Below are 12,297 nucleotides of genomic sequence, written 5' to 3'. Positions count from 1 at the left end.
CAGACTTCTTTCCCCACTCCAGTGTACTTTCTTGGTATTTGTTTTTCTGACTTCTGTAGAAAAATGTAAAATAGTGCTTATTATAGCAGTACCCAAATTCTGTCACCTTACTAGAGAGCAAGTGGCTGCAGCCAAGAAAAGCTTTTCTTCAGTTTTCCTGTTAGGAGAGATGAGGAATTAGTTGGCAGCTAGCCGGAGATTTTGTTCTCATATTTTCCAGTCCAAAGTAACTGGCAACAATTCCACTTGCTCTGTATCATCTGTTTGCTGGCCTTAATGACTATATAAGGCAACACTGCCTAAATTAATAGTTCTGAACATGCTTGTTTAATGAGTTTGCCAGTCTCATATTTCCAAATAATTCACGGGGCTTTTGATGCTGCAAGAGTTATTTATTACTTTGCATAAACTTTTAAAATACTGTATTTTGCTCTTGTTTTTGCAAAGGTACTAAAAGTTTCATCAGCTTATAAAGTATTCCCAAATTTGTAAGACATCTCAAGAGAGAGAAATATGTGCATTCCTAATGTTTTGAAGTTTTCTTTTAAATCTGTGAGCTTCAGTGCTAGAGAAGTTAGCGCTGTGTAAATGGCTAAGGTCTTTCACAAGGTCTTTTTCATGGCTTCTCATTATGTTAGTACAATGTATACTTACCATATGTTCTGTTTCTCAAAGTGTAGTTATCGTTCAGCTTTAGAACAAATTATCACATAGTTAATTAATCTGAATTTTTTGTTCATTTATAGAAAAGTATATGGTTTTTACAACTGTACTGTGAATTGGTAATTTTCAAAAGCTTGTTCAGTGACACACTTAATATTGAAAACCAGTCCAGAACCAGTCCTTTTCTCTTTAAAAAAAAAAACAACAAAAAACCAAACCCACCTTCTAGCCACACCCCACCCTCTCCCTCCCCCAAAAAAACACTATGACCAACAACAACAAAAAAAAAAGCACAGCAAATCATAATACTATTGTTCTAAATAAAGGATGGAAAGTAAGATGCCTTCCAGGAAAAGTGGGCAATTATTCCAAAGCACTTATTTTTATATTCACACTTTGCCCTTCACTTGCTGAATCAAGCTGTGCTCTACACTCTTTACAGATTGATTCTGTCCTTTAGTTAGTTGTGCTTTATTTAATATTGTTTTAGTTTCATTTATTATTGGCTGTCTTTGGAAAATTCAGTGCTGGATGTGAGTTTCAAAATCATCAGTAAAGATGAAAATTAGACTCTAAAGGAATCCTTGCATCAAAAATTACTCTCTAGTGAAATGCCTGGAGAAAAAAAATGAAGTGGTTATGTGGAATACAGAAGAATATTGTTTGGTTTGCTCTCAGTTGATCAAAAAACAAAAAAGCCTTCAGAATGTATAGGACTACGGATATCTTTGCTTTTTAACCTCTTTTAAAGGGCCTTGTGGAACACCTGGATAAATTCTGGAGTGTAGGTACTGCTACAATATATATATGTTTTTTAATTACTCATGTTACTCTTGATTATAAAGTGAAAATCATTTGCTCTGTTACATTGAATGCTTATAATTTGCTATAACATTTTTTTTTTAATTTGAAAGGCTGTGGGATGGTTTCAGGACTGTTTTAAATAAACAAATGTTGCTGCTTCCACAATACCTTAGTCTCCTCTCCCTATGCCCTCCTTCCTTTCCGTGTTAGTGTCTTCCTTTTACCAGTGTTGAAACTTCTGATCCTGAAGGAAGCTGGCTCAGGGAGGTAAGCACGCAGAATATTAAGCACAGCAAGAAGTGACTAGTTTCTTTTCTGTGTCTTTTAGCATCTTGAGCTGGCTCACTAAGGAGTCAGTGTGCCCATACTGTGTGAGGGTATGAGCAGAAATGCAGGAGTGGTAGAAGGATAGAAAACCGTACAAAGGAGAGGCAATCAGCTTGAACTGTAACTTCAAGTAGATGACACTAAGAAGAATAGCAAGGGGTATAGGATTCTCGTGGGACCAACCATGAAGCTTCTTTTGGTTACTTTCATTCAAACTTACCTGCCGTCTTCCCCCCACTATACACCTTATCTGTGTAGTTATTCTCTTGCTTAAATCTTCAGGCAGTTACAACTGAAAAACTACTGCTGGTAAACACAGTTCCTGTGCAAAGATACACATCTGTTTCTTAGAACAATGATGAAAACCAGTGTAATTTCCACTTCGTGACATTGTACGATCTAGCCATGCTTGAGAGACTGGGTTTATCATCTGTTTACTGTCTGCTGAGGAAATGCACTGGGGAATGTCATTTATTAAATTATTACAGTAATATTGCAGTTTTGCAGTATAGAAGTTGTGGGCTGTGTTCTGTTACAGCAGACAAATTTTACTGTATTCCTGCATGACCATTCGCAAATAATAGAAGAGGGCATGTTACTTCCCTTCTTATAATAAATTTCTGAGAAAAAATACAACTTAGCACTGGAGCTGTATCACTGGCAGGGCTGAAATTTGCTCTGTGGAAATCTTCCTCTTCCATAACTTGACTGGCAGGAAGTTTTCCATCAGCATTTTAAAATACTTTGTGGCTTTTCTTCTGAGAATTAGTAGTGCTTTTGGCAGCCAATAAAGCCACAACTCTGGCAGTGTTTAGAGGCTTCCTTTTGTACTGCAATGAGCTATTGCAATGGCACTGTATATTCTATATTCCAGTACGTTTGTTTCAATTTGTAAAGGCTGTTGGTCTTCACTTTGTTTTAGGAGGATTGTTCTATTACCATTTGTTTAAACGTCTATGAACATCAGAACTATTCTTGTCTGTTACTTACACACCCTGGCACTTGTTCTGTGTTGCATACAACTAATTTAGGGATTTATCAAACTTACTAATGTAGTAGCAGATTGGTGTAGGGCTTTATGTTTTTTTACTGTGACATCTGCATGTGTTTTTTTAAACATAATTTAAATTTGCATTGTTTTGCTTTATCAACCCTAAGGTATGCACCGTGCACATTAGATGCCCCTGAACTCCTTCACAGTCTCCTGAAATAGCAAAAGTAGCAAATTCTTTTGTTCCGTTTTTTCCAGTTCTTTTTACTGTCACTTTTCCAGATGATTAATAAGCATTACGTGTAACCAACTCATCCCATCTCTCACATATAGAGAATATCTGGGAACTTTCCATTTCTGTTTTCTGAAAGCTGTCTCTGGAATAGGCTTTGGAAGCTTTCCACTTTTCGTGGTGCTTCTGCCCCTGTGTTACACAGGTGAATTCCCAAACTAGTCGGTTTGAGGGCTTCTTGCCCCCACACCAAGGATGCTTTAAAGACTCAAATACTGCAGATAGATGTCAGGAAGGAAAACAAAGGAAAATTCAGTAAATATTTGGAACTCATAGCTTATGATGGGATTTCTACTCTGTTATATGGTATATGACATGGTTATGCATGATGTCCAGTTTTGGTTGAATGTTTGATTAATAAATTCTAAAATTATATAACCAATTGATCAGACCTTAAGTCAGTCAGGGTTTTAAGGTGCACCAAAAACAGTTCTAACCATTGAGTTTTCTTAAAACACAAAATAGGTGGGGTACTTTTCAAATAGATCCCAGCTTTAATATTGAGTCAGTCAACTAGTAAAGTTTAAAAACTTGCTAGGAGCATTTTTCCATTTGGGGTCCTTGCCACCTTGCAAGAAGGGAGGAGAAGCTGTCAGAACACTGCCCTGTCCCCGCAGCATCTCACTCCCTCCTCAGGCCTCCCACCACTCCCTGTGCATCTCTGCTGAGCAGGGAGAGATGTCGTTTCTGACTACTGACAAGGTGCTGCCTCGATTGGACATCCAGGGCCCAGTATGGAGCACCTGGCAGCCTTTCTTTGCTTTGTCTCCTCTGCCCTCCTGGGCAGCTGCACTCTAAAATCATCACATAAATAGTCCTTCATTTGTGGTATGAAAATTTGGTTGGACCAAATCAGCATTTAAATGTAGACATGTTTTGTTAATGAAATACCAGTTGCAATAAAAAAGTCACCTAACCCTATGAGTACACGTACATCTAATCAGTTTGTTGGACAGACGTTGGACAATCACTGGTTCCCTACATAAGGATTTTATGTCCCTTTTCTTTTCCTCCAGCTTGTGTAATAAAACATTTACATGAATAAGAGGGATTTGTGTCTTGGTACGAGTGTACTTTCAGGTGTGTTGCATTAGTCTTCAGTATAGTCTAGATAAGACAAATTTCTTGGATTTCATGGAAGAAACATTTTTTCCCCACTGCTGTGAGCTGAGGAAGAATTGAAAGAAGTTTGAGTAACATGACAAATGTGCTCACTAATTGGAAACCTGAATGGCTGTCTGAAATCCTGCCCTAGGCCGGTTTGCTGTCTGGTAGCAGTCTGTCTGTTTGCAACGCATCTCACCTCTCTGTCGCAGCGAGTTATGGAAAGACACCACACTGTTTCTGGCTCCTGGCAGAGTTTCACCCGGTGACAAACTCTGCACGCAGTCTTTCCAGTGCCCTGCTCATTCTGCTGCAGTGAACCAGCTGGCATCCCTTGAATTTAGCTAAACCAAGAGAATTATGCGTTGCTTAAAGTACTGACAGAGAAGGAAATTATATTGCTCAGCTACTTTGGACACTTACAGGCCAGACGTTTTTCTGTTTAAGTATGGATTTTTCTGTATACAGTACTTCATAAAACAATTGATAACTAGCAGTCTTCCTTGCTCCCTTTTCTTCCACAGGGCACTTTAGGTTAGTGACGATCCTTTAACTTGCTACTAGAACCACAAGTTTTAGGGGTTCTTCTTCCTCTCCCACAAGTTATGGGATGGTACTGCTCAAAATGTAGAATGAAAAGCTTTGCTACTTGGCTGTGACTGGAAGGCCTTCATCATGCATACCAAGCACTGCAGTAAATTTGACTACTTCTTTCTCCACTGGATATTTCTGTTGTCAGTGCTCATCTGTGTAGTACTGCAGATAACAGCTTCTTTGCTTGAATTTTGTGTTGCTTTTTGGAAAGCTCTTCTTTTTGTACATTACAAAATGTGTATCTTATGCTGGAGCCTGATTATGTTTGGAAGGCAAAAGTGTAAACCAAGGTTTTGAGAGGAATTAACATGAAGGAAAATCAAACAAACAAAATGCATCTGTCACTAATAGCTGTAGATTAAGACCAGAGAGCTTGTTTTACTACAGTGATGTCAGGTGTAATTCCAATTACTGCTGGTCTCTTCAGGTAGAACTGGAAAGGAAGCACAGCATTGGGAAATGTAGCAAGTCTTGTCCACAAGTGGAATTTACCTTCAAAGCCCAAATAGTTAAAGCTTGATTTATGCCAGGAGTTTGAAGGCTTATATCCCTTCCAAAACATTTCATGGCTTAAGATTTATTTGCAAAGCTCTTCTATTAATCCTATAAAGTGCTTAACCTTAGTAATGTTTTTGACTTTCTTAGCCCCAGCTTTGAGTGGAAAATGAATTGTCTTCAACATTTTGGAAACTGACCTGATTTTTGCTTTTTGTAGTTGTTCCTGTACAATGAAAGGATGAATAGAAGTTTCTGATTAACACTTACTGCTATTCTTCTCTAAATGCCCACTATTATTAGCAATAGTTTTTCAGTTTCTTTATGTGTTTAAATTTCACATGCTTCATGGCTTAATGGCAGCTAAGAACTAATGACATTGAACTGGTAGCAGTGCTTTTGAGAAGAGGTGTGTAATAATCAAACTATTGATAATGAGGTTGTACCGTAGGAATGATTATGTTTTATATGCTATGATGCAACCTTACAGAATGCTTTTTAGTCATACTAATTGAAAATCTTTCCATTCTCAGTGATATCTGTTAGGTTCTTTATTTTGTTCCGAGCAGTGGCTGTTAATACAGAGAGCACTGTTATACATGTTTCAGCCTAATGTAGGAGATGTTTCTCACTGCTGAATTTCAGCATGCATTATGTTGCTCAATTCAGTTAAGCTTCTTTAGGTGACAGTGAGGAGTTTTGCCTTGTTAACTGCTGTATGCAAATGCCAAATGAAGCATGAAAAAAATGAAAAGGAAATGCAAGGAATTTCTATTTATTCTGAAAATATCAGTATGTAAAGCTGTTAAATGTGTGATGCAGGTACAAGCATTTAAGAATAAAGGACTACTTTATGGTGTGTATTTTCCTTCTACTTTTCTTATGAATAATTAAAAAAAAAAAAGGAATGAATCTTGTAACAAAATGGATTCCTTGTCTTAAAACAGTATAACATCGTTTCTTCCAGAGTCTTGCTACACTGCATAAATCTTCTAAGTGAGACATAATGTAATGTTAAATAATTAAGGAGTAGCCATCTAACGTTAATTGCTTATACTGTGGAGATGAGCAAATAGATGATAACTGATTACCCTGTGTTAAGAGGTATTCCAACCTATAAGTAAAGACACTTGTAATTAAAATTTCTAGTGTCCAAAAATTATTTTATCACAGAACTTTTTTTGGAAAGCTACCTGTTACCATCTGCTCATGCAATTTGGTCAGTAGTTTGTATTATGTTCAGACAATATCTTTCCTCATAATGTTATTTCATTTACCTCTACTGGTGTGTGCGTCTGCAAGCATGAACTTGGAAGTTCAGGTTTATATTAGATAATATCTGATATTATGGTTTTGCTTTGTCCTGCAAGATAATTACCATACACAGAAACAAGTAAATAAGTGAGAGGATGTCTTTGGAGCATACTAGTTATAAAGACAAAAATAACTTAATTATGAAATGTAATTACCACCAGGCAAATAAAATTTCTCAAATTCAATTTCTCCAATGGTGTATTTCTCTAGTGATGTAACAGCTAAAAAATAAGTGATACTGGCAAATAATACATTTTTTTTAATTTATTTTTTAGCACAATATCTTTTTGATGAAACTTGCAAAATGTGGCTTTAGAAATTTCTTAAAAATGGACCTAAGCTTTTGTAGTAGCATTGATTCTGCAGTATCTTATTAGAAAGCTCCTGTTATTTCTAAAGCTACAGAACTCAAAGGAAGAATGTTACTCATAGTAGAGCAGTGTCTAACATTTCTGTTCTCTATACTGCTTCTATTTTACTGTGGATACTTTGGGAAAGTGTTTTTGGGGTTTGAGGCAGAATGATAAAAATGTGTTGTTTTTTTAATTGCTATCTCACTTTCATAATTTTTGTATCTGTTGAGATATTGAATATAGCTCCTGGGCAAAAATCACTATAGGAAATGGATGGGTAAAGGAAATACTTCATAACTGGGAAGGGAAAAAGGGAGGACAGAAAGGCCCATTTTGTTTCTCGTACCCCATAATTAAATACATACATCTGGCAGAAATTTCTTGTTTACTGCATTTTAACCCACACAATATAAAATTATGTGAAGAAAGAAAATGAATTGAATAGAACTTAATAATGAAATTTTGCTGTCATTTTGAGAGCTGTTCCCTTCTGTCTGATTATGTAATGACAGAATTGAAAAATGGATTTGACATTCATTCTTTTGCAGTCTGGGAAACTTGAAGGGTTTAGAAAAATTGCATTTAACGGAAGCAGATAGATAAACTGCAATGATCTGGATAAACTTGTAGTTATTTAGTTCTAAGTGCCTTGGTTTCTAAATGTTAAACTAAGTCTCATTTTAGTTGTTGGAGGAAGAGTAAAAGCTTCTTTGGATCATTCCCCAGAGGTTAAGGTAGATGTCTATATTAGAGAAGTCCTCTTTCTGTCTCTCTCTTGACTACACAGAGATGCAAGAGTGTAATATGGTAAAAGGAGGTTAAAACAAATTTGTAGGAATTTTCTGAATGGCTACCAGTAGAGCAAGTGCTAAATATTAAGCATGTATTGGAACCTGTGGGTTTATTCACCCTTCTCAATGGCATAGTTTGGAAAGCACTAGTCTTATAGCCTGGATGTTACCAGGTGCATTTTTTCTCTTGTAGTAGATTTGTGGAATCACAGAATGTTTGAAGTTGGAAGGGACCTCTGGAGATCACCCTCTCCAACCCCCCTGCTTAAGCAAAGCCACCTAGAGCTGGTTGCCCAGGACCATGTCGAGATGGCTTTTGAAGCTGCCAAGGATGGAGACTTAACAACCTCTCTGGGCAACACTGTGCCAGTGCTCTCGTCAGCCAGTAAAAAAGTGCTTCCTGATGCTTAGAGGGAACCTCTTGTATTCCAGTTTGTGCCCATTGCCTCTTGTCCTGTCATTGGGCACCAATGGAAAGAGCCTGGCTCTGTCCTCTCTGCACCCTTAAGGTGTTTATAGATAATGATAGCTGCCTCTACACTGAACAGTCCCAGCTGTCTCAGCTTTTCCTCATCTGAGTGGTGTTCCAGCTCCTTATCATCTTCATGGCCCTCTGTTGGACTCTTTCCATCATGTTCATAGAATCATAGAATCCTAGAATGGTTTGGGTTGGAAGGGACCTTTAAAAACATCTAATTCCAACCCCCCTACCATGGGTAGGGACACCTTCCACCAGACCAGTTTGCCCCATCCATCCTGGCCTTGAACACCTCCAGGGATGGGACATCCACAGCTTCTCTGGGCAGCCTGTGCCAGTGCCTCACCACCCTCTGAGTGAAGAATTTCCTCCTAAGCTCTAGTCTAAATCTACTCTTCTTTAGCTTAAAACTGTTACTCCTTGTCTGTCCTATCAGTACACCCCCTGACAAAGAGTCCCTCCCCAACTTCCTTGTAGGCCTGTAGGCCCCCTTTAGGTATTGGAAGGCTGCTGTAAGGTCTCCCTGGAGCCTTCTACAGCCTGAATAACCCCAGCTCCCTCAGCCTGTCTTAGCAGGAGAGGTGCTCCAGCCCCTTGATCATCCTTGTGGCTGTCCTCTGGACTCACCTCACCAGATCCATGTCATTCATGTGCTGTGGCCCCAGTGCTGAATGCAGCACTCCCAATGGGGTCTCTTGAGAGCAGAGCAGAGGGGGACAATCCCCTCCCTCACCCTGCTGACCACGCTGCTTTTGATACAGCCCAGGACACGGTTGGCTCTTGGGGCTGCAGGCGCTCATTGCCAGCTCATGTTGAGCTTCTTATCCACCAACACCCCTAGGTCTTTCTCCTCAGGGCTGCTGTCAATCCATTCCCCACCCAGCCTGTATTTCTGTTTGGGATTACCCCAGCCCAGGTGTGGGACCTTGCACTTGGCCTTGTTGAATCTCCTGAGGTTCACACAGGCCCTCTTCTCAAGCTAGTCCAGTTCCCTCTGGAAAATGTCTCTCATGTACTGGGGAACCCAGAACTGGGCACAGTGCTTGAGGTGTGGTGTGACCAGTGCTGAATAGAAGGCAGGGATCACCACCCTTGACCTGCTGGCAATACGTCATGTAATGTGGCCCAGGATAGCATTAGTCATCGTTGCGGCAACGGCACATTGCTGGCTCATGTAGGTTCCTGCAGTACATCCCATGATATGTATTGTCTTTTACTGTGGAATATTCAGGCATTAAATCTTAATACTTTTCCATTAAAGAAAGGATAATGATTATGAGCAAATGTATTTTTTTTCTACCAAATTATCTGTTACAGGTAGGCTAAGTGCTTCATAGATAACATTGTTGAAATATTTGGCCACTATTACAAAAGTACATTAAGTAACAGTGCACCTTATGTAAGTAAGCGTATTATGTGTTATCTTTAGTCTAAGTATTCATAAACTATTAATAGATCTTTTATGAGAATGGTATGTGCTAATTTTTAAGTAGAAGAAGAATGTAGGGAGATTCTTTTTGCTAGTTTTTAGAAAGATGCAGCATAGTTTCTTGCAGAAATCTTCTTTGTTTCAGCATTTAACTGAACCACCATGATTACTTTCTCAGCTGAGGAATATCAAAATACTTTAAAATGTTTTTTTCACGCAACCTTTCATAGTTCTTCTGGGTTACCGAGATTTGGAAGCATGGTGTTAGTTAAATGGGTTTGGCTTTGTTGAATATATTCAATTAAATTCTATGTAATTAATATAAAGCTTTTAGTGAGAAAGAAAAGCAGCAAGCTTGGTTCTATTAGTTTTCTTATCTAGAGTGAGAAGATTATAGGACTGAAAAGGATATTAGAATTTAGTCATTAATGCCAAGAGCACTGTAACAGAGCAAGTCCCTTTACAGCATTTTTATGTCTAACATTTAGTAAAGATCTTCACTGAAGGAAGTGTACATGATGTAGAAATGAATTATCCCTAATAATTATTATTTGAGGACTTTTCTCACTTCAGTATCTAATCATACTGATACTTTTCTATACTGCACTAATGGTAGAATGGATTTGTCTTTTTGTCATTGATAACAACCTCCTTTGTGATTGCAAACTGTTGTCAGGTCCTTGTTCAGCCTTCTTAATCCAAATCCTTCATTCTTTCTGTTGGTCATGTCTTCTAGATCTCTCTGTGCTTCTTTCGATGCAGCCCAGGATATGGCTGGCTTTCTGGGCTGCAGGCACACATTGCTGGCTCATGTTCAGTTTCTTGTCCACCGGTACCCCAAATCCTTCTCCACGGGGTTGTTCTCAGTCCACTTACCACCTAGCCTGTATTCATGTTGGTAACTGCTCATCTATACCAGATAAATGGTGAATACGCTCTGAGACAGAACCACGTTTCATCATTTGATGTTTGTAGGTAGTAGTTACTACATACTTATGTATGTTGGAGTGTGCATGTGTATAATTATTTACATTGAAGAACAAGGATTGATTAGAGGATGGTGGGTTGTTTTCCTTATCCTGTTTTAAAAACTATCACAAATTATTCGGAATGGAAGAGGTTTTGGTTTGCTGTTTAAAAAATTCTTCGAAACTGGTTATTAGCCTTCCACTGATAAGAATCTTTAGTTATCAGATTCATTTCCTCAGTGCTGTGAATTCTAAGTTGCTTTTCTGTTTCTTTTTCTTTTCTTTTTTTTTTTTTCTTCTCCTTCCTCTGTAATTCACAGCTTTTAGAAATTAACTGGACTGGACTGACCAATCTTCTGGATGTTCCAGGGCTAAAGTGAGTATATGTAAAGCAGTATTTGATACTTCATTCCCCCCATCCCCAACCCCCATAAAACCATAATAAAACCAAGCTAAATCATTTTAGGTTAAATGTCTCTGATCAGTTATTCTTTAATTTAGAATTAAGCAAAATTGCTCAATATGGAAAAGGTAATGATTATGTGTGTAAGTAAATGTATGTCAAAAGTATATCTAGCAGATCTTGCTAAAAATATTTTGAAAAGATAATTTTTAATCTGCTTTTTTTAGTGTTCTCAGCCTTTGCAGATTTCCAGATTCTTGTGAATTTCCTATATGCCATCTCCTAGGACAGCAAAAAGACAAAGAGCCTTATTTTTCAGGCTAGAGTGTTCATAATATCTTGGCTTATGGCTTTGTATGCCAATAAATCTCTAGTTGCTTGTGTAAAGATAGTAAGAAATACCTTAAGAGTGTAATAAAGTTAAATAAACTTTCTAATCTTTTTGTGTGCTTAAAGATTTCAATTTGTTATGTGAGGATCAAATGGGGTAGCAAAAACATTGACCATATATAGTTGGAGAAAATGCTTGGCTTATTCAGAGCTTTTCAAAATACTAAATGGTAAAACCACAAAGAAAAAAGCAGAAGTAGAGGGGAAAACCATTTTTTTTTTAATTATTTTTTATCATTGTAGTGCTGAAAAGATAAGATCCATGAATATCTAAATAATCATCAAAGTTGTAATAGTTACTCAGGGGCTTTTTAATATTGAGGCAGTGGCTAAAGGGATAATAAATGGATCTGATACACACTTGGGTTTTGCAACTAGCCCTTTTATTCGATCCCAGACTCTCAGGAGTTAGCAGATTCCAGATTTATTTTTATTGCCTCAAACCAAGAGATGGAATTTAGGTATTAAATTAATCCTTCAGTGCTCAGTTGCATGACTGAAGTGGTTTCTGCTTTGCTTAGACATGTGAGGCCCTTGCATGGAATCCCAGTTGAGCAGCTTGAAATTAGAACTTGTATGAAGTAGGTTAATGGCTGCAAGAATTGCTTGTTTCAAGCCTGCTTAACACTGCCTCTGAGGAAAGAGGTTTTCTTGACAAGTGAGAAAATGGCTTCCAAAATACAGCTCCTGAGTAATAATTTGCAATTTTGAGGTAACACTAATAAATTTACATTTAGTACTTAAGCTTACAAGGCTCTTGAGATTCATACCATGTCTGACAGGAAACACGAAAACCTCAGATGTAAACAAAGTCTCATTAAGTGTCTCAAGTTTACGGTTTCCACAGCAACTAAGCTTGGCCACATATGTGTATAATAGGGCCGTCTAGATGTGGTATGGT

At 37.9% G+C, this 12,297-nt stretch overlaps 1 protein-coding gene across 3 annotated transcripts in view; it reads left to right on the top strand.

Annotated features, from left to right (window-relative positions):
- ESYT2 (extended synaptotagmin 2) overlaps nt 1–12,297 on the top strand; it is an 84,591-nt gene that overhangs the window by 41,168 nt on the left and 31,126 nt on the right. For all 3 annotated transcript variants that reach the window (XM_080578562.1, XM_080578561.1, XM_080578563.1), the window contains exon 7: nt 10,924–10,979. In XM_080578562.1, coding sequence (XP_080434688.1) covers nt 10,924–10,979 — 56 coding nt within the window. The remainder of the gene's footprint in view (nt 1–10,923; nt 10,980–12,297) is intronic.

Source organism: Anser brachyrhynchus (genome assembly GCF_964034855.1).
Source record: "Anser brachyrhynchus genome assembly, chromosome: 2".
In the NCBI taxonomy this organism is placed as follows: domain Eukaryota; kingdom Metazoa; phylum Chordata; class Aves; order Anseriformes; family Anatidae; genus Anser; species Anser brachyrhynchus.
This window is presented reverse-complemented; position numbering and strand designations above follow the sequence as displayed.